Here is a 26,090-nt window from a genome sequence, read left to right on the forward strand (position 1 = left end):
GGACATTGCACACTCTGACCCTTCCCTTGGCCTCTCAGGTCTGCGATGAGGACTGGCACCACTACGTCCTCAACGTGGAAATCCCGAGTGTGACTCTCTACGTGGACGGCGTTCCTCATGAGCCATTCTCAGTGACTGAAGATTACCCGCTTCATCCATCCAAGATCGAAACTCAGCTCGTGGTTGGGGCTTGCTGGCAAGGTAACGGTCGTGGGCACCCCTGTCCCCCTGGAGTCTCAGGAGTGAGATAACGCCTCTCTGCTCTCTTGGTGGAAACAGGCTCTTCTCAGCATCTCACCCTCATTTCCTTTATCTTTTCCATTCCTTTTCCTGGGCATAGCCCGTTTTGGGGACACTGCTGACGCCAGGTTCTAGGGCAGCTTGACTTGTGGCGCTCACTAAAGTTGTGTTAAAGGACTGAAACACACCAACACCTTTCCTGGGAATGCGGGAGTGTTGCACAGGGGGAGAGCGTCACTGAGGAGCTATTTTATAAGTTAATGTGTTCGTTGGAAAGTTTACGAAAACAAAGAAGCAACAATTAGGCACAGAAATGTAAGCGTGCTTCAGCCCAGAGGGCTCTTCCAGATCGTAAGGGATTGATAATCTTGTGGGAGCGCCTTCAGCAAGTGCTGCATTTGGAGAGGATTCTGTGACATCTCTGCCAAAAGGCCAGGGATGGGCTGTGGTGACCACACGAGAGGGACAATACTGTTTATTTGTGCTGAGTGGCAGGCTGTGTGCTGATGACTTTACATATGTTATCTCATTAATCCTTATAATAAGTCTATGAGGTAGAAGCTATTTTTCTCCCCATTTTATAGCTGAAGAAACTGAGGCTCAGAGAAGTAGCAAGCCCAGGGTCACCCAGCCCATTACTCGTGGTGCTAGGATTGGAACCCCTGAAGCTGGTACACTCAGCCGAACTCTGACCCACCAGACCAGGAGTTTTTAGCCTCTTCTGTGCCATGGAGCCCTTTGGTGTTCTGGTAAAGCCTATGGGCCCCTTCTCAGGATAATTTCTTATTAATCTATAAAGTAAGGTACTTATTAATCTATAAAATAAAATACTTTCAAAGGTAACCAGTTAAATTGAAATACAGTTATCCAAGTTCTAAAATACAGTTTGTGAAATAGTAACAGCTGTGCTACTTTGTTACAAATGGACAAGCTTTAGCAGCAGGTCCAATAACTGCCGTGATTTCAGAGTAGTGAGGCGCTTTGTGACGATGCTCATGGTATCTGCAGCAATGTGGCATGATAGGAAAATATCAGGGATTTCTACTGGGGACAAAGTTGCAGTTTCTGCTGATCCGAGTGTGGTTTGTTAGGTGACATTTATAACCAAAGGAAAAGCTAAATTTCAGAAGTTAATGAAAGTAAGCATGTAATTTTTCCCATCCCAGTTCACAGACCCCTCACTCTGCTCTCAAGGTTCACGGGTGTCACTGTAACCCTTGCACTTGACTCTGTGTTGTGTCACTTCAAGGTGTCACTGTCACTATGTGTACCTGCGAAATAGACCTTTTTTCCTCCTCCCTGTGGAAACATTGTACCTCCAGTTAGGTTAGAAATTTACGAAAGAGCCTAATTCCCAAGATAACTTTGCTTCTTTTAGGAGAATTTAAATTTCGTAGTTTTCCTGCAGATCCTTTTAAATGAAAAGGACTGAGAGTGTTTTAGAGTGAACCTCTCCAGCAAATTCCAATTTAATTTTGGTGACAATTCATCCATGGGAAAGTGGAACATGAGACCAAGGAATGAGGATAAAATTATTAGGGGTATAGAGATTTTTTTTGCTCTTAAAATTTCAGTTCAAATTTGCTTCCCAAATTAAACAACAGTTGCTGAGTAATTATTTTAAAAATAAGCATAAAAATACGAGTGCAAGCCTAAATGTTATTTTATATTGTGGGAGCTTCCCTTGGGTTAAAATAAACCGCTATGTCCTTGGTCCTGATCATGTCACAGTACCTCCACTGTCAGATGGCAATCACTTTTTACCTTCTTTCATCTCTTTTTGCCTCAGCCCTCTCAACATCCTCAGCCAGAAAAATCTGCCTGAGTTCCCAAACCAAACACAAATTTTTAAAAATTTAGTTAACAGGGGGAAGATCCCCTTTCTTCCTTTCGGTGGATGTGAAATCACTTTCCTTACTCTCGGCCCAGGCTCTCGCCGTGGAGAGCCTGGGCCGTAGGCAGGAGCCTCACGTCATCGACAGAAGCGTCATTTCTCACAGTGTGTTATGGAGGAGTCGGAGCAGCTGTGTGTGCTCCTGGGCTCGTCCCAGCGCGTCCCCTCGCTGCTGCAGCACAGAAGGTGCAGGGGGCTGTGCCTGGGGGATGAGAGGAGCAGAGCTCCTACCACATGATCTGGAAAATGGGAATTCTATCCTCAGTCCCTTGGGTGTGTGCTGCTCCCGTCTGGGGTTATGCTCAGAGCAGTTATGCTCAGAGCAGTGGATTGGGACCCGGAGGAGCTATCAATGGTTACAGTCTCTAGGCCCGCTGTCAATTGATTATCTCTTTGTCTGGGTGAGTTCCTTAACGTCTGACTCTCCCTTCCTGCTCATAAAAAGTGGTTAAAATGCCTTCTTTTCTCTGTCATTTATACGTTCAAGTCTAAACCAGTGTGAACTTGTTTTGAGCTTTCAAAAAATACCTACTTTTGGTAGATGTTTACCATACACCAGGCTTTGGATGCTCACATGCGCCACCTCGTTTTGTCTGCACAGCTGTCTTCCCCATTAGGAGGAAAGGTGCTGTAGGTCCAGGGTTCAGTATTATCTACTGGCGCATCTCTGCCATCAGTGTGAGCTGCCTCCTGGGAGCGTCCTCCCTAGCAGCACAGGTTAGGAGACCAGTGAATTCAGTGTACATGCTTTTATCTATCTTATTTTGAATCCGACCTATGTTTTGGCGAGGAGGATGTGGGAAGATGGAATAAAAAAAGACAGACGCGTGTGGGTGGTAAATATCGCTTCTGGGAAAAGGTGATCAAGTCCAAGCTTGCGTCTGGGTGGAGCATGTCCCCAGGAGGGACAAGAGAGGAGTTTTCCTGTCTTTGTTTTGTATTTGGGAGCTTTTCAAAGCTGATTTTCAAGGTCCAATTGGAAGAGCCTAACCTCTTGGTCCTTTTCTATTGTCTTTGTCTTGCTTTCCTACAGAGTATTCAGGAGTTGAAAATGACAATGAAACTGAGCCTGTGCCTATGGCCTCTGCAGGTCGCTGGATTTTTCCCCTACGGCTCACTACTGTGTTTCATTCAAGACGACACACTGGTTCATTCCACATCCCGCATGAAATGCCCGGTTGCATTTGGTCCCTGACACCGTCTGAGCTGCTGCTTTGCATTTTGGTCCCCCCAGTGCTTCATGGGATTTCCCTTCTCTGCCCATTCTGATCCCAGTTGAAGTGAGGGCAAATGACTCATTAATACAGTGCACTAATGGGATTTTTTTTTTCTCCCCTCATAGAATTTTACCCCGATCCCACTGCATGAGGCTCCCTGCTGAAATCTCACAGGCCTGGTTTGGGAGGCCACCTCCTGGTTCTCATGTGGCTGAACCACGAGACAGGAAAAGACTCATTTCTAGATATTCTGTCCTGACTGATATTCAACTGTAAATATATGTTTCTTAGAAATCTCGATCCTTAGCGATGATTTACAGTGTCTGATGTCCTTATCAGGAATGAGACATGCTGCTGAAAATCGGTCTCTTCTCCTTCATCAGTGTAGGAACAAGGTTTAGTTTCACCTGGTTTTGGCTCTTGTTAGATCTGTCAAGGGCCGTTTTCTGGGTTTTTATTTCCCTTCTAACATCTTCACTTCCCAGTTCTCAGTAGGAGGAGACACGCAAGATGGGATTTAACAGAATAGCCATCGGAAAGGCCTTGACACTTTCAAGTGCCAGTGGGGTTTTGAGCATCCCTTTTATCTTCCTAGTCATGTTGGTCTGGGTTCACCCCCAAGCGTGCATGTATTCCCCGAGTATGCTCAGTTAGGAAAAGCAGTCCAGAGCATGATCCAGCTGATGGAGAAGCAGTGGTTGAAGAGGCTGACACTGGTGGGAAATGTCACTGTGCACCATGGTGACGGGAGCAGTGTGGGCCACCCTTACTAGGGAGTGGCCAGATGTGTGGGGACACTCAGGGACCTCTTGGCTTCCAGGCTTTGGGTGAGGGACCACCAACTCCTCTTTTCTTCAGGCCATGTGCATGATCATAAACGATTTAATTTTTTCATTGCATTTCCATGTAGATTGCAAGGCTAACAGGATTTGGTATGAACTAACCTGCATGTCCATCCATCAAGCTGCCACCACCAGTAACACTGGGTTGAGAAGTGAAGCAGGAGGCCCTGGGCTGCACGCATAACTGCCTGCTTTCTCCCCCGTGTTCTGAAGGTGGTGACCTGCACATGACCCAGTTTTTCCGAGGTAATCTGGCTGGCCTGACGATCCGTTCCGGGAAACTCGAGGATAAGAAGGTGATTGACTGTCTGTATACCTGCAAAGAGGGATTAGACCTGCAAGTCCCCGAAGACAGTGGCAGAGGCGTGAAGGTAACACTGGCACCCACCTGCATGGCATCCACCTGCACAGCACTCATCTGCCTAGTCTTCACGACTTCTAGACCCCAAGTGTGGAGGCTTTTGGCGTAAGGTTTGATCTGTGATTGATCCTGAGCTGTTTTTTTTTTTTTTTGTGAGGAAGATCAGCCCTGAGCTAACATCCGTGCCAATCCTCCTCTTTTTGCTGAGGAAGACTGGCCCTGAGCTAACATCTATTGCCAGTCCTCCTCCTTTTTCTCCCCAAAGCCCCAGTAGATAGTTGTATGTCACAGTTGCACATCCTTCTAGTTGCTGTATGTGGGACGCGGCCTCAGCATAGCCGGAGAAGCGATGTGTCGGTGTGCGCCCAGGATCCGAACCCGGGCCGCCAGCAACGGAGCGCGAGCACTTAACTGCTAAGCCGTGGGGCCAGCCCCATCCTGAGCTGTTTTTACTCATAACACCTCTAACCAAATGTGTGGGTTTTTTTTTTTTTTCCTCACACCAGCCAATTCCTCAACTCTCTGGACACCAACTCTCCAGGTGTTCCAGAATTCAATGCAGTTCAGACACTAACTCCCTTGAGGTCGCATCAGACCTCACAGGTTAAGGGCTCAGTCCCACAGGACTGCCCCCACTTCAGATGCCAGTTGCAAGTATCGGGCCCTTGGCTTACCCACACTTCTGTCTGACTTGGCTACCAAGTTGGGGGTTCCCACAGCTCCAGCCCGTTTTCAGGTTCAATAATTTGCTAGAACTGCTTAGAAAATGCTTTACTTACTATTACCAGTTGATTATAAAGGATACAACTCAGTAACAACCAAACGGTAGAGATGCGGAGGTGAAGGATGTGGGGAGGGGGCATGGAGCTTCCGCACCCTCTCCAGGAACTCCACCCATCCAGCACCTCGATGTGTTCACCAACTAGAAGCTCCTAAGCCCTGTCGTTTAGGGGTTTTTATTGAGGCTCCAGTACGCCGGCATGATTGATTAAATCATTGGCCAATGGTGATTAACTCAGTCTCCAGCCCCTCTGCCCTCCCTAGAGGTTGGGGGTAGGGCTGAAAGTTGCAACCCCCTAATCACATGGTTTGTTCCTCTGGCAGCCGCCCCCATCCTAAAACTATCTAGGGCCCCTCTAGGAGTCAGCTTATTAACATAAGCTCTGGTGTGGCTGGAAGGGGCTTGTTATGAATAATAAAAGATGCTCCTATCACTCAGGAAATTCCAAGGGTTTTAGACGTTCTGTGCCAGAAACTGGGGACAAAGACCACATGTATATTTTACACCACAGATCTGTCTGCGCCTTAGATATTTACCATCATATGAGAGGCTCTCGGTCACTGGAATTACCTGAGCTTTTCTTCTCCAAGTCACAAATTCAGATCTATCCCCAGCTAATCAGTCCTCTTCGCCAAAGCGTTCGTGGCTTCAGCTTCTTACAGTTACAGCCTTGTTCCTCTCCTCTCTCTGTTTGGCACGATTTCAGATCCAAGCCAACCCCAGCCAGTCAGTGCTGACCTTGGAGGGAGAGGACGTTGGGGAGTTGGATAAGGCCATGCAGCACATCTCCTACCTGAACTCCCGGCAGTTTCCCACACCCGGGATCCGGAGACTCAGAATCACCAGCACGGTCAAGTATGTGCTCGTTGTTAACCATAAACCTGTCTTTGCTCAGTGACCCTTGAGAAGAAAATGTGTGTATTTAGGTTTTTAAGACCACGCAGCCTCCCTTCTGTAAGGAAGGGCAAGCCATCGCTTGTTACTAGAAAGCTTGACTGAGAGATCCGAGTGATGTTTATTCATAATGTTCAGGAGCACGTTCGGGAGTGGCTGCCATCCTCCGTATTTGTGGAATCCTGTGTGGTCCACCTGCTCATGCCTCTGGCTGTGTGGCTTCTGAACAGCTTCTTCAAGCCCTGACCCTTCCCTTCCCTTCTCCATTTCTTGTTGGCAGGTGTTTTAACGAGGCCGCCTGCATTTCAGTCCCTCTGGTAGATGGCTACGTGATGGTTTTACAGCCGGAAGAGCCCAAGATCAGCCTGAGTGGCGTCCACCATTTTGCTCGAGCGGCTTCTGAATTTGAAAGCTCGGAGGGCGTTTTCCTTTTCCCTGAGCTTCGGATCATCAGCACCATCACGAGAGAAGTGGAGCCTGAAGGGGAGGGGGATGAGGACCCCACAGGTAATAGCCCCTCTCCCTGGGGCAGTCACCCTCCCCTTGGCTCGACACTGGGCAGCTGAAACCCTACTGCTGCTGCCTACTCACCGGGCCCTTTTTCTCTGGGATTTTGGGTGATTTTAATGTTTTAATGCTGTTATTGGGTCTGCTTCTGGAATCTGACCCTTGGGCTAGATGATCTTTGGAAACCCACTGGGAGGGGCCTTTCATCTTTTTCTGGCATGATGTCAGAATCTGAGACGCACCTTGAGGAGGTTGGGAGGATTGGGGCTGTTATAGGAGATGCTGTTGCTCTCCTGCATCTGGGGATGTGCTCTTGCTGGCTGGTCAGGCCACTGAGGACAGGGTCCCCCCATTCTTGGGCCTTCCCAGTGGCCAGTCCTCCTAGACTCATAAAGTACCCCCAGTTCTTGAAAGTGACTCTCCAGTACCTCTGTCATTGGTCCTTCAAAGGGCTCTATGAGTTTAAGGATGAGCTGGCAGGCCATCAAGGGTGACTCGCCTCCCTGGGCACCATGGCCTCTGCTATTTCTGGGTGGGCCATTTTTGCAGTTCAAGAGTCACTGGTGTCTGAGGAGATCGTGCATGACCTGGATACCTGTGAAGTCACGGTGGAGGGAGAGGAACTGAACCAGGAGCAGGAGAGCCTGGAGGTGGACACAGCCCACCTGCAGCAGAAGGGCATTGAAGTGAGCAGCTCAGATCTGGGCATGATTTTCACAGGTGAGAGGAAGTGCAGCAGGCCGAGAGGCTGGAGCAGGCCAGACTGGGAGAGCGAAAGCTGGACACTCTTAGCCCCCTGCCTCCTTCCATCTCAGAACTTAGAGTATCCTAGAGGAGATGGGAAACCAGGATCTGTGTGGGCTGCATACATTCCCCCAGAGGAGAGGAAGGGGAAGTGCAGGCACTGCCTTATAGCCTGTCCTTATAAGGGGAGAGAAGTTAGGCACATGATGACACATCCCCCTCGAGAGGGAAAACGTGCCCCTGCACACTTGCACAGTTCATTCCCACAATTGGAAAGCCAAAACGGGTGACCAGTTGGCTCAGCTGATCCAGGTGCCTGACTCCAGCCTGCCTTTACCCATGGCCCCGGCTCTGCGCATGCTCCTAACTTCAGCTACCTGGCAATCTTCTCACCTTCGCCCCCGCAGGCGTGGACACCATGGCCAGCTATGAGGAGGTTCTGCACCTCCTGCGTTATCGGAACTGGCACACCAGGTCCTTGCTTGACCGCAAGTTCAAGCTCGTCTGCTCTGAGCTGAATGGCCGCTACATCAGCAATGAATTCCAGGTGGAGGTGAGTGCCGGGCTCCCTGAGAAGGGCCAGCAGCGCAGCAATTGAGTGCCCTGCTCATAACCCTAATATTTGCAAACGCAGATGCTGAGAGCATTCGTGGTGGCAACTATTTGGGTCTGTCCCACGAGTGGTAGCCTTTTCCAGCCTGGGATCTGCTGCAGGTCAGAACTGCACAGGTTTGGGGTGACAGGTTACATACACATGGGCGGGCTGGGGTACAGATGGTGCTCCCCTTTCACAAGCTGCCTCAGCCCAAGAGTTACAAGTCGGAGCCTGAGGGACGTTTGGAGGGAGGTGATCAAGAGCAAGTGGCGGTTAAGGCCTTGGGGTTGGGGACGAGGCTGTTTCTACAGACTTGACACTGCTTTAGGAAGAGCGGCTCAAGGGAACGCAAGTTCTTTGTAGTTGTAGATGGCTGGCCCGGCTGTGAATAAATCCTTGGCCTAGGGTGAGGGGTGCTGAGCAGGGGCCTCACAGTGGTCAGAGGGCACTCGTCCTGCTCTGAGGTCTTCAGCAGACCTAGGCGGCAGCTCCCGTATCACCCAGGGCTTCTGTGGTCTGGAGAAATGGACCCAGAGTTATTCTCAGCAGTTGAACATTTACACTGTGAGTTCCCAGCTGCATGACGCTGAACCCATAGTGCCAAGGAATCGATGAGTGTTTTCTTTGAGCCAAAGGGATGGATTTGAAAGGAATTAAACGGTTATGATTTGTGCTCTTTCATGGGACTGTGGTTTTTGGGAAAAAGGGAGATGGTCTGTGCCATGCTTCTCAAACAACTGGTGTTTGAGACCAGTGGGGGTGTTTGGTTTTTTTCCAGTCTGTTGTGGACAGATTCTTCTATAAAATACAATAAAAATGAGTTCTAGAATAGCGCTCTATTTCTTGGATGTGTGACAGTGTCAGTTGTTACAACGGTTTGAGTTCTCACCCTTGATTCTCTTTTGTCCTTTTCTCATCCGCTCACCAGCCCGGGTCCAGAGCCCACTTCGGGTGGCGCTGGCTGGGTTAGCATCTGAGCTGCATTTCCATTTCTCGGGCACATTCAGGCTGCCTTTCTGTCTCTCTGCTGCAGGTGAACGTAATCCACACGGCCAACCCCGTGGAATATGCCAACCATATGGCTGCCCAGCCGCAGTTCCTTCACCCTGAGCATCGCTCCTTCGTTGACCTCTCGGGTCATAACCTGGCCAACCCCCACCCATTCGCAGGTAGGGCTCTGGGGAAAAGCCTGAGACCCCCGAGCAGGGTCTGGGTAGACGCCCTTCCCCCTCCTGCCAGGAGCCCAGCCCCTGGCCAGCCTGCCTGTTCTCCCACGGCAGACACGCGGAAACTAACGCACAAACAGGGCAGACTTGCACAGCCATGGCAACAGGGCACACAAGATAGACCCGGACTTGAAACTTGTGCTGAGGCTTTTCTAATGTTTCTCCCTGTTCTCTGGCATCAGGTGACACATTCAGTGTATGTCGTGGAGGAAGTCGAGGGCACAATGACCTTCTGGGTTAATGATGTCTCCCAATCTCATTGCAGCTGTCCCCAGCACCGCAACCGTGGTGATTGTGGTGTGTGTCAGCTTCTTGGTTTTCATGATTATCCTGGGAGTGTTCCGGATCCGGGCTGCACATCAGCGAACCATGCGGGACCAGGACACCGGGAAGGAGAATGAGATGGATTGGGATGACTCAGCCTTGACCATCACCGTAAACCCCATGGAGGTAGGCGTGGACGGGTGACCCCCCAGCTGAGAACCCCTGCAGGCCAGGGCCAAAGCTGGGCCCACCACAGAGAAGCAACTTGTGTGCTTTATGTTGTGTGATCCGCACGACGACTCTGTGAGGTGCAGGTGTCCCCTGAGGTCAGGTAGGTAAACTGAGGCTGAGAGGCCCTATTCATGGTCATGCCACCCAGTAAGTGTAGACATGTGCTCTTCCCAGGGCACAGACCCTGTGCGTGTGACCCTTTTGTCTTTGATGAGGCGACTTCCAGCGTGGTCCAGCCCTTCCCTCGCTGTGGCGTGTGACATGGGGAGTCCCTTCCTCTGCAGCTCTGGTTGGGTTGTGAGCAGGGCCGGGGGCTGGACTCAGGCGGCCGTCTCTTTGTCAGACATATGAGGACCAGCACAGCAGTGAGGAGGAAGAGGAGGAGGAGGAGGAAGAGAGCGAGGATGGGGAGGAGGAGGATGACATCACCAGCGCCGAGTCGGAGAGCAGCGAGGAGGAGGAGGGCGGGGAGCACGGGGACCAGCAGAACGTGAACAGGCAGCAGCAGCTGGAGTGGGATGACTCCACCCTCAGCTACTGAGCCGCCGCCCTCCCTCCGTCACCGCTTTTTCTGCTTCAGAAGACTCTGCTGTCATCTGTCGTACCAGTCCCAAGGGTCCACGATGTACAAAGTCATTCTGGCCAGTAGGTCTGCAGACCCTCCCCATCACCGATCTTCTGCCCGTGCTTGGTGTGTAGGACTGTAGGCTCCCCCTCGCCCCCCGCCCGGATCTCTCTTAAGTTATGTCATCTCGCTCTGCGTGGCCCCCTCGCACCTCCAGAAAAGCTGCAATGACTGGACTCGTTGACAAAGGGTTAAAATTGCTCACTCCTACCTAGAGTAATCCTTTTTTTCTTTTTTTTTTTAAAGTTTTTATTTTTTCCAAACTAGTGCATGTATAAAGTGGCAGAGTGGGGATTAATATGTAGATGATGAACTGACTTTTTAATATTTTGTAAATAAATCGGGATTCCTTGTGTCCTCTGTGCTAGTGTAATCCAGGACTGGAATGCAAAGTGAGGTGCGAACACTGAGCACAGGAGAGACCCCACGGGCTCCTGCTGCCCCTCCACCTGAGACAAGGAGAAAGGGGCCTGCCCCACGCAGGCAACCGGTACACTCCAGCCTCAGGTCTCAGGTCTCGGTGTGTAGCCAGGGCTGTCAGGGGGCACGGACTTTGGTGCGCTGCTCAGCGGGGGTTGGAGGGGGGGCAACACGACCGGATCAGGGACCCCTCTTTGGAGGCTGGAAATGGCCAGGTGTTTTCTTTGGGATTCTGCCCATTTCTAATTTGGCAGAGGGCTGGGGTCCCGGCTTCTTTTGCACTCTCCTCCGATGGCCGGCAGCACTTCTTGCGGGAACCTGGACTCATCGCGAACAGCCTTGGGGTTCCTACTTAACAGACATATGTTTCCTTGCTGCTGGGAGTACGTATCCATTATAGAGATGGTGCAAGCCGCCTGACCCCTTGGTTTGGGGATGCAATAGGCCTGAGTGATCTGTACTCTGAACATCTGAGGAACAGATTCCCTGGAAGGACACCGAGTGGCCTGAAGGCAAAGTGCTAGATTTTCCCCTGAACAGCCCGTGTGCTCCTCTCTCCTCCCCAGAGCCCCTGGTGAAAACCACTCCCCAGGAGCAGGCAGCCCTGCTACTCTGTGCGGTGGTGAAGGACAAGGCGAGAGCAACAGTCATGAGCTGACACCTCTAGAGCACTTTGTTTTTAATGTACATGTAAAATTTTAGATTTCTAAAATGGGGGGAAATAATTTTGAATACTGTTCTGTGATCATAACTGCTAGTTTTGAGGACACTGCCGGCTGTCCTGTGTCGTGTGTGGCCATCCTTCCATGTACCGTCACTGTAGCTGCTCTGTTAGATGATGGATAGATGCTGACGCAGAGCCGAGACCTAGCGCTGTCTGGAGCTGCTGTGGCCTCACTTTCGGGTGTGTATATTGATGATAGGTCAGAAAGTGTCAACACTACAATAAAGTTCCCGTTCTAACTCCACCAGGAGAGTGCTGTTTTCTGTCTGGTCTTTGTTTTAATCTTGCATTCTCTTTCTTTTTGAGCTAAGAACATAACATAAAAAGGCTTTTCTTTCTTTTAATCGGCTTTTACCTCTCATTTCAAGGTTTCACAGAGTGCTGGTCTCAACCTACATCAGGTTATGTTGAACTCGCCTTCCCCATACAGAAACATTACATGATTTTAGAAAAAAGAAAATATTCTGGCCAGGCACACAGGCCGTGCACCTAGACCCGAAATCTGTGTATGTGCCAAGTGTGCTGCCCACATCAGGAAGCACACAGACTTGTTTAAATAAATAACATACAATATAGACATACACTTGGCTTTTCCTATTTCCACACAGGCCAGGTGGGGCTCATGAATTCAGCACTTAGTTGGGAAAAAGAGTGTGGTCAGTGGTGCTCTGTGGGTGGCACTGATTGCTTATAGACTGCGCCTGCTCGGCTGCCTCTAACCAAAAAACAGTTGGCACCTGGCTGTTGAGAGGGCAGCTACTTCCGGCTCTGCTGAGCCTTGTAGGGCCTCTGAGGGATCAGCCATGTAGCCCGGCAGGTCCAGGTTGGCTGCTAATCCATCAGGATCACCTCTGGGCTCCTGCAAGCCCAGACTCCTAGCCCCATTTCCAGAGTTGGCTTCAGAAGGCTGGGAGAGGCCCAGGAACCTGCATTTCTAGAGCTCCTCAGATCCACCTAAAGTTAAGTCTGAACCGTTTCAAGCTAAGTACCATCAGAGAAAAAGATTCTACCATACCCCTAACTCTCACACTCTGGTACCTGATTATTCACAGGTTCTCAGAGACTTCTGGAAGAGGAGATCAGGTCCTCCTTACTTAAAACCTGCTTTGAGAGGCAGGTTACAGATAATTGCACGAAGTACTCTGACCTGCCTTCACTTTGATCCATGACCAGGATGAGCTAAATCAAGCTCAAATGTTTGTAATGTGTCTTGAGGACCGACCAGCATATATCCTACTTCACGGGGGCCCGGGCCGTTCTCCCGAGCCACAGAGGTTCAGTACGTAGTTTGGTTACTTTTTTTCTTACCCGCAAACAAAATCGCTTTACAGCAGAGAGATGAGAGAATTCTGTACCCAAGAGTCACTAAAAGTGGGAAGCAAGCATCCCTGAATCTAGAGAGTACCCAGGCTTCCTCTGGGAGCTGCCTGGAGCTCAGTCAATGGAGAGCACGAAGGAGGGGTGAACGGAGGAGGTTTGGGTGCCCTGTCTGCACGGCAGGCACCAGGTAGCTGCCAGGCGACCAGACCCGCACAGCCTGGGAAGAAGGCAGGCTCCCCAGTGGGGAAAAGATTCTTTGCTGGGTCCAGATTTGCCAGCTGGAAGACTTGGGGTTACAATCCTCAGCAAGATGCAGCCTTGAGGTGCCCACCTCACAGTGTCTTCTCATCAAAGCCCAGGGCTCTGATTGGGGACGCTGGAGGACAGCACCGCCCCCTGCACAAAGGATGCATTTCTGTTTATGGCTGTTAAGTTCCTGAAACATTTCAAGTCATAAATAAATAACAAGTGTAAACAAAAGGCAGCTGTGTAGGTTCTTTCCCATGGGGTGCAGTTCAGGCTTTTAGGCCCCGAAGGACAGCTGAGGGTGCCTGGTTCCCAAGACGGATGGGTTGCTCGTCTCCAGGCCCAGGGCTTGAGGGGCTGGTGTGCCGCAGGGAGGGAGGGGCTGCTATTGCCTGTTATCTTTGGACACATTGTGGGCCAGCCAGTTCACTTTGGTCTTCCAGCTCTCCCGGAGGGCTTCGTTAAACTTCACTCGGAAGTGCTTCAGAGCCTCCTCCTCCGTTTTTCCCAAGGCCAGAGAGTCCTGAGACAAAATCATTAGAGTGAGCATCAACACAGCGGGCCTGGTCCCTGCTCAGTAAGGCAGCCCCTCCTGCCTCCGTGTAGTTCCGCCCTCTCTGGGCATTTTAAATTCCCTCCTAAAAGAACTGCGTGGAGGGAGCCACGCAACATCTCCCTTGGGAAAAGCTCTTTATTCTGATCCCAAGCCAAGACAGGCCCCCTGACCACCCACAACTAAGATGCCAACTCGTGCCAGGAGGTCTGGGCCCCAAAGCCCCACAGGTGGACGGGTGGCCTTGCCTTCTCCACCGGAAACTAACTCACTCCAGGAGAAGGGAGGGAGGGAGCAGCCTCATTCTGCAGGAACTGGGCACCCAAAAGAATACCTGGCTGGGGCTTGTGGCCCGACCACACCCTCTCCCTGCCCCAGAGTCATACACACTGAAGACACAGGAAGGAAAAGCATTTTTTAAAGCGTAGAGGGCACCATATCTAATCCAGCCTGCTTGTTGTACAAGTAGAAACATGTGCAGCCTATAGAGGACAGGCCGGTGGACAAGGGAGGTCCCAGCCCACCCGCAGCAGAACTGGGGCCAACTCTGGCCACTTCCCACATGACCCCACTGCTCGGTCCCCACACGACCCCATTGCTGGGTCCCGGCGGGCATGAGGACGGGAGTCGGGAGTGCCCTGTGGGGTCCACACACTCAGGCCCCCTAGGGCGTACTGCTCGGAGGCAGGCCTTGGGAGGCCAGGCTCCCTGCGCTGCCCGGCAGCCCAGCCCTGGAGTTTACCTTGAGATACTGGATGTCTTTAGAGCAGCTGAGCTCAGGCAGGCCGGCCGCCCGCATCAGGGCGAAGAGGTGGAGGAACAGCAGCCCGTGGCGCCGCAGGATGGTGTAGGCCCTCTCACAGTAGCTCCGAAACCTGTGGGGGGCCGGGGTGGGGCTCTGGGTCCTCAGCCACTCCCTCACCCTGTCACCCCAAGCCAGGGGCCCGCAGGCCAGCCTGCCCTTGCCCTGGAAACAGCCGTACACACAAAGCCCCTACTTTCTCTAATTGCCTGCCCCCCCAAGTCCCAGCCGGCCTCCTCCTGCAGGACCCAGGAGCCTTTTCCCCACACTGCCCCCTTCCAGGGGTGGGCTGAGAGCTGGTCCCTGTCCCTGCACTTTGCCTGGGGCCCAGGCACCGAAGGGCAGCTAGGGGGTCTGAGGCGCCCTCACCTTTCGAATTTCTCACTATTATTAGTCTTCCCCTGCTGGATCACGTGGACAAAGTCATAGGTGAGGATGAATGGGACGCGCTCACGGTTGATTCCAAACTTGGTCTTGAAATTCCCCAGAAAGTGGCCAAAATCAATGTGGAACAGCTAAGGGGAGGGAAGGGCAGAGACTGAAAAGGAGTCAGAAAGGAGTGTGCCTTGGTCCATAGGACGCTGCGGAGACAGAGGGACCCGGAAGGGCTTGGAGGGGGCTCTGCCTGGGAGCCATGTGCAGAGCAGACAGGCCCGGGCAGGGCCAGAAGATAGGTGCTGCCCGCATGGCAGCCCCCACGCTGCTCCTACCTGTCCGTTCTCGCGGATCATGATGTTGTCGCTGTGCCGATCGCCGATGCCCAGCACGTACGTGGCCACACAGTAGCCAGCGCAGGAGAGTGTGAACTCCTCAATGGCTCGATCCAGGGCCTCCCTGGGTGAGGGGAGGAGGGGAGATTGGAAACCATGGCCACACTATTTTGCAGCTTCTTCTACCAAGAGGTGGGGTTCCATCCCCTTGAATGTGGCCTTGTGACCTGCCTGGACCAACGGAACATGGAGGAAGCGATGCTGGGCTCATCCCAGAGCCTAGGCCTTAAGACACTTTACAGCTCCTGAACCTTCCCTACTGCCACAGAAGGCAGCTGAGGCTAGAATGAGAGGCCACACGGCTGACAGCCAGCGCTGAGGCCCCAGACATGCAACCCTCCACACCCAGTCAAGCCACCAGATGACAGCCGTCACACGAGTGATGACAGCAGAACCACTGAGCTGAGCCAGCTCGAGCTGCAGACTTGTGAGTCAATAACAAACGGAGGTTGTTTTATGTTCCTGAGTTCAGGGTGGTTGTTCCCGGCAACAGATGACTGATACATTGGGGAATGGAGACCCAACCCCCCTGACACAGACACGGCTGGTCCTCAGCTGGGCCAAGAAGCCATGGAGACTGTCCCAGGCCCTTCCTCTCACTTTTGACTCCCAAACCACACCTCTTGGAAAGAAGGCCTCTGTCCCTGGAGCCCTAAACCTACCCAGGGTTCTTGGACTTGAGCCAGTTGAGCAGGGCATCCTTGTTGAAGGCGGCCGTGGCTGCCATGTTGCTCTTGTTCAGCTGGATGTTGGCAATGGTGTCCGAGTGAAGCACCACCTCAATGAGGCCTGTGCGGTCCCCAGTGGAGAGGCAGCCATAGGGGGTCATCCTAGCCAGGTGGGGGAAGGGGCAGAGAAATGCCACGGTCAAGGGCTGTCCCTGGGGCTGCCTGACCCCTGAGGAGCTCAAGACACCAAAAATAGTCACAGGAGATGCTACTCAAGTTGCTGAAAAGGAGGAGAAAGGTGCTGAGGAGGAGCCTTTGACCCCTGGGGCCCTGGGGGAAGGCTCCTTGGAGAGGTCAGAATGAGCACCCCAGATATAGAGGAAAAGTCAGCACTTCAGCTGAGCTCACATTTGCTCAGAGAGAAAAATCCACATGGCTTCGAAAAAGATGTCACTACTTCCCAAGATGGGGCAGGAAGCCAAGGATACTTGGGGCAAAGGAAAAATGGAGTAAGACAGACGCTAGCGCCAGGCCTGGCCTGCTCCACCCTCCTGTGGCTCTGTTGCCTCCCTCGGCCCTAAACTGGTCCCTGCTCTTCTTGGAGGAGCCGTTTTTCCTGAGGTGGTAATGTTGGCGTGGAGGGGACCCCTCCAAAGGGACAGAGTCCTAGACCTGAGGCAGGCACAAATGGATGACAGGAGGGACCCTCACCTCAGGTCCAACCCCTCCTGCTTCCACAGAACGTCCATGAGCTGGATCATCTGCAGAGTCAGCATGTCCTGGCGGAGGTCTGTGCAGCGGCCCCCGGAAGCAAAAGCCTGAGTTTCTAGTGGATTCTCCACTCCCAGCCATGCCCAGGCCCCAAAGTCCCGGGACTTCTCCTTGGCTTGCCCTCCAGGAGTCGGCCCCCAGGGTCCCCCGAGGGCAGTACGGGCACGATGTGGGAAGGCCAAGGCCTCAGCAGATGCCTCCCCACCGGGGGCCCGCCTGCTCACCATCCCCGTTCTTAAAGATGATGCCCACACTGCCATGGCTGCCCGCCTCCTCGTTGCTGTACATGACCCACAGGGGCTTCATCTTGGAGTCCATGAAGGTGCACTGCTCCACACTGCCGGGCCAGAGAGCGGTCAGCAGGACCCCTGCACGGGGCCTTCGGGGAGAGGGGTGGCGAGAGGAGGCCCTCGCGGGGGCTCAGGGCTCACCAGACTTCAGCCAGCAGGGTGCTGGGGTCGAGCGGGGACTGCAGGTGAGAGAGCGCCTCCAGGTAGGTCTCCTGGCGCATGCACAGGTGCATCAGCTCCTTGGTGTGGGGCTTGGTGGCCTTCTGGGAGCTCACTTTGACAAAGTCGTTCAGGGCCTTCAGCTTGCTCAGTGCTTCCCCCTGGCCGGGAGAACGGGAGGGCAGCGTGGGCAGGCTTGGAGGGACAGGCTCTGAGCCTCAGCTCAGCCCAGGTGATTCTAAAGGGCCCGGCCAACCCTGCCGGCAAGCGGAGCCCGCCCTGGGCAGGGGTGTGGGCGGGGCCTCACCTGCTTCATCAGCACCTTCATGTGGTGGGTGCTGCCCCGGCAGTAGGCCTCCATGATGAGGCCGAAGCGCAGGGCCACCGACGGCACGTGCATCTCAGACCTGGAGGGGGGAAGAGGGGCTGAGCGTCACCTGGCAGGGCCACACGGCGCCTCCCAGCCCGGCCAGGACACCCAGGCCGGCGGGAAATGTGAGGCCAGCAGAGGAGGCCCCTCCTCCCCATGGCCTTCCAGGGAGACGCAGGGGCCCGGGAAGTCCAGCTACCGGAGGTGCCAGAAGAGGAAGTGGCCGATCTTGCGGTTGGCCAGGGCCCGGTCCAGCAGGAATTTGGTCAGCTCGCAGTCGAGGTAGGACTCGTACTTGAGCACCTGCACCAGCTGCAGCAGGTACTGGAAAAGCTCATCGTCCCTGCAGGGAAGGGAGGCCGGCTGGGGCCCGGAGCTTCACGGCCAGGGACGGGGGTCTGCAGCTGGTGAGAGGGCAGGGCAGGAGCCAGAGGCCGGCCCCACCTGAGCAGGTCCCCAGGGAAGGTTCAGTCCCCACTTGGTGCCCGCTTCCAGACAGTCGGGGCAAAGCCGCCCTTCCAAGGAGCAGGGAGCCCGTGGGACTCACGTCAGTTTCCGCAGGGACTTGATGGCGAAGGAGCCCACGTGGCGGTCAGGGAAGCTGAAGTCCAGCAGCTCCAGGGCGCTGAGCACGGGCAGCTCGGGCCAGGAGCACAGCAGGTAGAGCATCTGAGGAGTGCGGGTGGTCAGGGCGTGGGCGGGCGCAGGCTGCATCTGACTCCAGGCTCTGCCCCTCCCCCGGGGCCCCTGCCCTGCCGCCCACCTGGGCCACGTCCTCATGCTTGTTCCACTTGGTGACCAGCAGCAGCCGGGCCAGCGCCTCGGGGAAGTGCTCCTGGACCTCGTGCCGCATCTTCCACACCAGGTCCTTCTCGTGCTCGTACAGCTCCCCGGACCCCCGCCGCTCCAGGATCTCCCGCAGCTGCAGCTGCTGAGGGGCACAGGACAGGGTGAGGGCTGCGGCCCGGCTCCTCGCCGCACCGCCCACGGCCCCGGCCCCCAGCTCACCTCCTCCTCGGTGAAGCGCCCATGCTCCCCGGGCCGCCCCAGCTCCAGGATCTGTAAAGAGAGAGGCCCTGCTCTCAACGGCGCCCCCAGGGCCTGGGCCAGCCCTGGCAGGGCCCCAGGGTGGGTGTCAACACCTCAGCACTACTGAGCTTGAGGGCCAATGACTCTCAGGGTGGGGACTGTCCTGTGCACTGTAGGGCATTTAGCAGCACCCCACCCACAAGATGCCAGGAGCATCTCTCCCACTATTTGTGACAACCAAATATGTCTTTGTACATTGCCCAAAGTCCCCTGGGGATAAAGTGGTCCCTGGTTGAGAACCACTGCTCTAGGGCACATGAGGATTCCAGAGAGTTAAGGACGCTCCCAAATGTGTGTGGCAACCCAGCCCTCAGCCCTGGGCAACTCACGGGGTGTGAGGACCATGCTCTGGGGAGCCCAGAGACAGAGTCAGGAAAGTTCATCTTTAGCCCCACAGCCTCCGGGCAGGGTGGGCCTGGACCCCAGGTGGCAAGGAGGCCCCTCACTGACCTTGTCCAGGGCAGGGTAGTACACAGGGTGGGGGGCCACCTCGGGGAGGCAGATGACCAGGGTGGCGGCGCTCTCAGTGTTGGGATTACTGCGCACGGTTCCTGTGGGGTTCAGCAGCTCCCCTTTCTCGTCTGGACACAGGGACAGATGGAGTTGCACGGGGAATGCCACCATGTCTGGGACCCCTCTGCCCCGCGCCTCTCTCCCCTGGCCTGGGCCGACCTGGGACGGAGGGCCACATGTAGAGGCAGCATTCCCCAGTCTTGAGCTGGTCCTTGTAGTCAAACAGCATGAGGTTGGCCCAGGCGATGGGGCAGTCCTGGGAAGAACACGGGCAGGTCAGGGCCAGCTGCCAAAGAGCCTTCATTTGCTCATCTGCAGGATGGGCCCAGCCTCCAGGCCATGCTTCCCTGCCCTCACCCAGACTCCCTGTGAGGAAGCCACCTCTTGGCTCCCTACTACTCTAGGCTACATCCCCATTCCCAGCTTCTTTTTTTTTATAATTTTATTTATTTTTTTCCCCCCAAAGCCCCAGCAGATAGTTGTATGTCACAGCTGCACATTCTTCCAGCTGCTGTATGTGGGACGTGGCCCCAGCATGGCCGGAGAAGCGGTGCAGCAGTGCGCGCCCGGGATCCGAACCTGGGCCGCCAGCAGCGGAGCGCGCGCACTTAACCACTAAGCCACGGGGCCAGCCTCCCATTCCCGGCTTCTTGAGAAACCCCCAAGCAAACCACATCAGTCCTGGAAAGCTGGCCCGGCTCAGCTATAGGCGAGTCAGCGTGGCTCAGTGGCCAGTCACATCCTGGGCCTGGTGACTCAGTACCCAAACACCACTCCTCCCCGGCCAGCTGCTGATTCAGGAGCCATGAGGACTGTGCCCCTGTGAGGACAGTACATTTGTCCTTCCACCCCAGGGAGCTGCCTCCATGTTCCTGCAAGGACCAAAGGCCCAGGTCCAGATATTCTGAGTCACCCTGCTCATGAGCCCAGGAAGCCAGAGGCGTCACAGGGCAGGGGCAGTGGCCAGTATGGGATGGGTGGGGAGGCCAGGGGCTGCAGGCCCTCCCAGGACCCCATCCTCAGGCTGTGTGCCTGCTGGGAGCGAGATGGGGGTGGCCCCCGGGCTGCAGGACTGGAGTGCCCTGGCTCTCTGAGGCCCGGCCCCAGCCTCCCGGCCGCCCCACACACCGCCTTCTTTGACTTCTTCTTGGTGGAGCGAGCCTTCTTGGCCTTCTCAATCACGGCGTAAAGTGCAAAGCAGAGACGGGCCATGCGTGGCAGGTCGCAGACGTTGATGTCAAACTCCAGCCGCTGCTTCCACACAGGCTCCGAGCACACGCTCACCTCCGAGCTGGACACCGTCTTGCACAGTGTCTCGTTGCCATGGAAAAGCCCAGCCTGTACCACCAGCTGGGGAAGGTGTGGGTGCGGGGTGACAGGTGGCAGAGGCTCAGCCTCCCTCTCTCCTCCCAGGGTCTCCCACCCACCTAAGGCTCAAATCTCCTCCTCCTGAAAGGTCCTCACTTCACATGGGTCTAAATCCCACTTCCCACGTGGAAGAAGGCAGTGCAAAAGAGGGATGGCTGTGCATGGGCAGCCACTCTCAGCTCCCCAAGGACCCTGGGGGACCCCAGGGCATGTTGCTTCCCTGCTCTGGGCCTCAGTTTCCCCCTCGGGGCTTGGGAACTCCAGGGGACCTTCTAACTCAAACACCCAAGGGTTCCCTCCACTGCTCAGAATTGGATGAGCCCGCTGTGGGCAGGGCAGGATTTACTGCCCCTGCACACCCCTGCCCTGCCTCCACCAGCTCCACCGTGACGGCCCGCATCGCCCAGCCAGAAAGCTGCCCCGGCCAATCGCCAGCCCCCAGCTCCAATCCTCCATGATTCTGCCAGGGGAGGCCTGCTCTGCTTCTGAAATTACCCCAACAAAAAGTGCTCCCCAAAGAGACCCAGCCTCTGCGGACCCAGGTTGCACGTCCTGCAAATGGGACAATAAAACCTGCACTTTGCCAGCTGTCCTAAGGACGGAGATGGGGTGTGTGAACAGCCCAGAAGTGGGCTTGGCCCCCTGGGGTGAGCCACCTGCTGCACACACCTCCCACAGGCACCCTGGGAGCCCCAAGGTCCCTGGCCCTGCTGGAGCGCCTCCTCTTCCGCGCCTGTCACCTCCCAGACTTTGTGGTTCCCACATCCCTGGGCTGGGCCTAGCCCCACAACCTCCACCAAAGTCAAATACCCAGAACTCGCTGGGCCCTGTTTCCACGAATCAGCCTCTCTGGCCAGCCAGCCTGCTCCCCTCCCCCCTTCCTGTTTTGAAGCGGCTCACAACCACCCCAGGCAGGGATGCTGGGTAATGTGGTCAGGTGGCTTTCGTGTGACCCCCGTTCTTCCTCTGCCGCCCGTCCAGGACACAGCCACCTTGCTTGTGCAAAAAACATACCTCCCCCCGCTCCGTCCCAGAAGCCCCCTACCTTCATCCGCTCGTCGGCATTCACTTTGCTGCCCTGGATCAGCTGGATGTAGAAGGGCTGCTCCAGGGACCACAGGGACACAGAGGAGGGCTGAGGAGGGCGGAGGGGAGAAGCAGGGCGGTAAAGCAGAGGAACCGAGGCTTGGGGCGGGGAGGTTGCAGCCTGGCTGCTGACAAGGCCCATGGCCACTTGTGGGGGGGAGGGGAGCAATGCTGCAGATTTGTGGCAAGGCTCAGGGACCTGCCCACGACACCATCCTTAGACCTGCCGTGCAGGTGCCCCCGGCGGCCCCAATGCCCCTGAGCTCTGCAGGGCACGGAGATCTGCCCACAGTGCAGGAGCAGGAAGAGCGTGAGGAGAAGACAGCCGAGAGCCAGGCCTGGAGGCGGCCCCCGGGAAGTTCGGGCAGGACCCCCCACCCCAGGATGTCAGTCGTGTTGGCCGCCCAAGCTCAAAGCCCCAGCTCTCAACACAGACCAACCAAGGGGCATGAGACCAGGGGCTCCTGGACCCTCACCCAGCTGGGGGGCTGCTCAATAGGCTCTAGGCTGGACAACAGGTGGGAGGAAGGGATGGAGGGGAGGGTAAGCGGAGGGTGCCGGCTCACCTTCTTCATGGGAATGGGGGGCGGCTTGGTGCGTGGTTTTTGGACTTGGGGGGCAGGGTTGCTCTGTTCGTCTCGCATGGCGAGGATGGAGGAGTGGTGCACCATGGTCAGATGAGGGGTCAGCCCACTGTGCAGGCAGCTGCAGATATACTGAGATGGGGGGCAGAGTGAGAGGCAGACAGGGTGGCCCCAACCATTCCTGGGACAACTGGCTACCCAGGGACTCCCCCATGCTGACCACTGGCTATCCCAGGCCTTTGGGGGTCCTCTCCTGCTGGCTCTTCCGGCCCTGACCCACCTCCTGAAAATGGAGCCCTCCTTGTGCTCACGGGGAGGGCCAGCCCAGCAAGGAGGACTCCCGCCATGACCCCTCAATGCCTGATTCATCAGGCTCAAGAGGGGCCAATGACCAGCTCTCCTCAGCCCAAGCCCCAGCCCAGAGCTGCAGGGAACCCAGGAGCGCAGGGCCCCTCCCAGCCTCTCCCCTCACCTGGAACTGGCAGAGGGGGTAGCTGCCATACAGGTACTCGAGCTTCCCGTTCACCTGCAGCGTGTAGTCCTCAGGCTGCTCCACCAGGGGCTGCCGGAACACCGTGGCCTTCTTCCGGAGGGCGTAGGCCATCAGTGCTAGGGGCACCTCCTTGGTGGACACCTGGAAGGTGAAGCTCTCCTAGGGGGAGGGGGGAGGGTCAGCCCTCACCTTTGTGGAGGGCCCATGGGGTTCTGAGGTGCAGGGAGTGGGGTTGCCTATTTGCCTGTATTAGGCCCCCCCCGCCCCTCAAATGTGAGCTCCATGAAGGCAAGGTCTGATGAAGGCACTTGGCTGACGCCCAGGAAATATTTGCTGAATGAATGAATGGACCAATGACCAAGGCCACTGAGTCATTCTGCCTTGTCAAACTTGCCTGGTGGGACGTTCAGCTGAGCCCCTCACATGCACGGACACCCCACAAATACCATCTGATGCTGCTGGGAGGAGGGTGAATGTGGGGGTTGGTGGATGACTGAGGAGTCCCACAGATGAAGCATCCCCCATGCACACGGATGCAGCAAGCTGGCCGGCAGGAGCCAAGGGCTCACCTCACTGCCCTCGAACTTGACATTGACCAGGAGGCCCCGGTTGGGGACCCGTAGGGTGCCGGCCCCCCAGCTCCCCGCTGAGGGCTCCAGCTGCAGGGGAAAGCTGTATTGTAGCCAGGCCTCCCAGCTCAGCTGCTGCCGGCAGGCGGCTGCCTCCTCACAGAACTGGCGCATCTTGGAGCGAAAGTCATTCACTTCTGGGTCGCGCAAGGAGTCAAACTCGTGGAGGCCTGAGAGGCAGGGAGGAGCCGGTCAGAGGCCTGAGAGGCAGGGAGGAGCCGGTCAGAGGCCTGAGAGGCAGGGAGGAGCCGGTCAGCCGGTCAGCGTGGAGGGCAGGGGTGGGAGACAGCAGGGGGAGGCAGTGGAGAGCGGGGGGGGCCTGGATGACAAAAGGTACCCCAGCAGGGGTACCTTTGCCGATGAGGAGGCTGATCTGTGAGTTGATGAGCTTCTTCACCCTGTCGCCCTCGCGGGCCACCAGGCGCAGGACCGGGAGGAAGGGCTGGATGTCACACAGCCGCCGCTGCTCGTCCTCCAGCTCCTGCTGCTCTGCGGTCTGGTTGACACAGGTGAACACGTAGGCCTCGGGGTCACTGAGCATGTGGAAGAGCGGCTCATACTGGGCTCGGTGCCACAACACCTGGAGGGATAGTCACCAGTCAGCCCCTTCGGCCAAGGCAGGCAGGGCCACAGGGAGCTGGGAGGCTGAGGGCAGGTGGAGGTTGGCCTCAGTCTGGGTGTCCCACCCTGCACGACCCTGAGAAGAGGGCAAAGACAAGATCCCAAGACCACTACCCTCTCCAGATCCCCTGAGCCCTGGCCACGTGGGTCACCAGGAGTCTCTGTCACTGCCCTTCTGTGAAGGGTGCCAGGTACGCGCTAAAATCTGGAACAGAGCAGCTCGTCCTACAGTCTCCCCTGTAGGTTATGGTCCGCTGGAAGTGACCTCCAGGCACCCCCAGCTAATCATTCTGGGGTTCATCAGCCTGATTTTTAAATGTTGGCAACTAAGTGAGAAAAGTTTAACTCACTGAGGGGGCCACAAAACCCTCTGTGGCTGTGTTCACCTAAGGCTGTCAATGTGTGCCCTCAGGGCGAGGTGTCCCCAGGGATTGCTGGCGGAGCCATCCAACAGTCAAGCTTTAGTACAAAGATGATCACCGCTGAGTCACAGAGAAGATGGAAAAGGAGGGAACAGTCCAGTGCTGCTACTATGGGAGATGGATAACTATGGTCCATCAACCCAAAAAGATAGCACAGAGCAGTGACCCAGAATCTAGGGATACCTATAGGAACCACCATGGAGGGCTCCAAGATACATCATTAAGTGGGAAAAAACCCAAGCTGTAGAACAGCAGATGTAATTCAAGCCCATTGCCATAAAAACCACAATAATAAACATATTAATTACTATAGACCAGGACTTGGCAAGCAGTGGTTTGTCAGGTTATGGGAAGACAGCCACATCCACTCATTTACACACTGTCTATGGCTGCTTTCGCCCTATGACGGCAGAGTTCAGCAGTTGTGATGAATCCCATACGACCAGCAAAGCGTAGAATATTTACTATCTGTCCCCTGGTTAAATAAAATGTAAAGAAATTGAAATCAAATTGGAGTGTGAGTGAGACTGCAGAGACCGATGTGTGTTACATTTCTGCAGTATTTGAATTTCAATAACGTGCATGTATAGCTCTGTATGCAGAAAAATAAGATTAACTTTAAAATGATAACATACATAAAGTTAATAACATGAAAAAGATGTTAGAATGTTAACTCAGAAAAAAAGATAAATTTCATAATCAGAATAATCACAAAAAACAACTCTGTATATAATAAAGAAAACAGGAAATAGCCAGTGTTAACTGTGGTTGCCTCACAAGGCTGGATCATAGGTAATTTCTTCCTCCTACTTTTTCTTATGTTCCTAAATTTCAATGTGTCCATATTACTTTTGAAATGGAAGAAAATCTAATTTTAAAAGAAATCTCCCAGGAAGGGAAGATTAAAAAAACACTCAAGGATGGTCCACTGCTTCTTTCCTTTTTTTTCTGGCCTCAAGCATAGCTTTTAAAATTCTGAGCTAAGGTCTTGCCGTCTGGTCTGACCAATTAAATCCCATACACTGTAAGTGGGACAATCCCTTTGAAAAGTGACAAGACAATATCTAGCAAATACTATCCAGATGTCTAATGTTTTGACTCAGTAATCCACCCTGAAAATTATTCAACAAAACAAAAACTATTTTCAAAGATGATGTTTACTATGATGACAACTCCAAAGACAAAAGACCAGTAAAATTCTTAAGTGGCCGTGGATGGGGTGTGGTTCCAAAAATGATGGCACAGTCATGGAGAGAATGAAACGCCACCATTGGAACCACACCCGGAAGCTTTCGGGTAAATGTGCGCTGATAAAGCACTGAAAAAGGAGGGAAGCTGAATTTGGAATGCTAGGTAGACTCCAACTCTAAGTTTTTAAACAATTCTTGGATATTATTTATATCTTTTAAAATTTGTATCCGAGGCTCTCAAATCTGAGAAACTATGCAGGTGAGTGCGAGAGCCTGTCTGTCTCTCTCTCTCTGAGTTCCAGGCTCTGAGGACTAGTTTTAATGTCAAGGTCATACCTTCTTGATGGTGCTGAGGTTGGCATTTCGAGCCACAGGGAAGTTCAGATAGACCCCTGTCGGCAGCAAGAAGTCAACGGCCACGTTCTGATTCTCTTCCTTGGTCCAGAATTCCATGGGGCAATCAACCCCAGGGGGCATCCTGCTTTTTCACTTCTCAGACACCAGTTGTCCTGAAAAGGAAGCAAAATGAAGTAAGCCCCCTTCAGGTGTGCTGGGTGAGTCCTTGGAATGGACCCTGTGGA

The 26,090-nt window shown here is 54.6% G+C and overlaps 2 protein-coding genes across 4 annotated transcripts in view; one reads left to right on the forward strand and one right to left on the reverse strand.

Moving 5' to 3' along the window:
- Nucleotides 1–10,776, forward strand: part of CLSTN1 (calsyntenin 1) — a 70,935-nt gene extending 60,159 nt beyond the window's left edge. Inside the window, exons 9-18 of the mRNA XM_087446854.1 lie at nucleotides 39–201; nucleotides 3,168–3,224; nucleotides 4,407–4,564; nucleotides 6,042–6,190; nucleotides 6,510–6,736; nucleotides 7,286–7,456; nucleotides 7,888–8,033; nucleotides 9,109–9,244; nucleotides 9,567–9,751; nucleotides 10,140–10,776. Coding sequence (XP_087302980.1) covers nucleotides 39–201; nucleotides 3,168–3,224; nucleotides 4,407–4,564; nucleotides 6,042–6,190; nucleotides 6,510–6,736; nucleotides 7,286–7,456; nucleotides 7,888–8,033; nucleotides 9,109–9,244; nucleotides 9,567–9,751; nucleotides 10,140–10,337 — 1,590 coding nt within the window. The 3' untranslated portion in view covers nucleotides 10,338–10,776. The remainder of the gene's footprint in view (nucleotides 1–38; nucleotides 202–3,167; nucleotides 3,225–4,406; nucleotides 4,565–6,041; nucleotides 6,191–6,509; nucleotides 6,737–7,285; nucleotides 7,457–7,887; nucleotides 8,034–9,108; nucleotides 9,245–9,566; nucleotides 9,752–10,139) is intronic.
- A 715-nt stretch (nucleotides 10,777–11,491) lies between these two features.
- The window catches only part of PIK3CD (phosphatidylinositol-4,5-bisphosphate 3-kinase catalytic subunit delta), a 52,085-nt gene continuing 37,486 nt past the window's right edge, over nucleotides 11,492–26,090 (reverse strand). For all 3 annotated transcript variants that reach the window (XM_087446851.1, XM_087446852.1, XM_087446853.1), the window contains 22 exons: nucleotides 25,846–26,018; nucleotides 23,628–23,856; nucleotides 23,217–23,446; nucleotides 22,627–22,806; nucleotides 22,137–22,286; nucleotides 21,530–21,619; nucleotides 20,245–20,466; nucleotides 19,276–19,372; nucleotides 19,054–19,184; nucleotides 18,523–18,573; nucleotides 18,278–18,445; nucleotides 18,062–18,183; nucleotides 17,714–17,857; nucleotides 17,452–17,551; nucleotides 17,127–17,305; nucleotides 16,920–17,032; nucleotides 16,636–16,714; nucleotides 15,919–16,086; nucleotides 15,197–15,320; nucleotides 14,856–15,001; nucleotides 14,427–14,559; nucleotides 11,492–13,654 (listed from right to left, as the gene is read on the reverse strand). In XM_087446851.1, the coding sequence (XP_087302977.1) occupies nucleotides 13,517–13,654; nucleotides 14,427–14,559; nucleotides 14,856–15,001; nucleotides 15,197–15,320; nucleotides 15,919–16,086; nucleotides 16,636–16,714; nucleotides 16,920–17,032; nucleotides 17,127–17,305; nucleotides 17,452–17,551; nucleotides 17,714–17,857; nucleotides 18,062–18,183; nucleotides 18,278–18,445; nucleotides 18,523–18,573; nucleotides 19,054–19,184; nucleotides 19,276–19,372; nucleotides 20,245–20,466; nucleotides 21,530–21,619; nucleotides 22,137–22,286; nucleotides 22,627–22,806; nucleotides 23,217–23,446; nucleotides 23,628–23,856; nucleotides 25,846–25,986 (3,135 nt within the window). In that variant the 5' untranslated portion in view covers nucleotides 25,987–26,018 and the 3' untranslated portion in view covers nucleotides 11,492–13,516. The remainder of the gene's footprint in view (nucleotides 13,655–14,426; nucleotides 14,560–14,855; nucleotides 15,002–15,196; nucleotides 15,321–15,918; nucleotides 16,087–16,635; nucleotides 16,715–16,919; nucleotides 17,033–17,126; nucleotides 17,306–17,451; nucleotides 17,552–17,713; nucleotides 17,858–18,061; nucleotides 18,184–18,277; nucleotides 18,446–18,522; nucleotides 18,574–19,053; nucleotides 19,185–19,275; nucleotides 19,373–20,244; nucleotides 20,467–21,529; nucleotides 21,620–22,136; nucleotides 22,287–22,626; nucleotides 22,807–23,216; nucleotides 23,447–23,627; nucleotides 23,857–25,845; nucleotides 26,019–26,090) is intronic.

Source organism: Ceratotherium simum, chromosome 22, assembly GCF_057802395.1.
Source record: "Ceratotherium simum simum isolate JZ-2026a chromosome 22, ASM5780239v1, whole genome shotgun sequence".
NCBI lineage: Eukaryota > Metazoa > Chordata > Mammalia > Perissodactyla > Rhinocerotidae > Ceratotherium > Ceratotherium simum.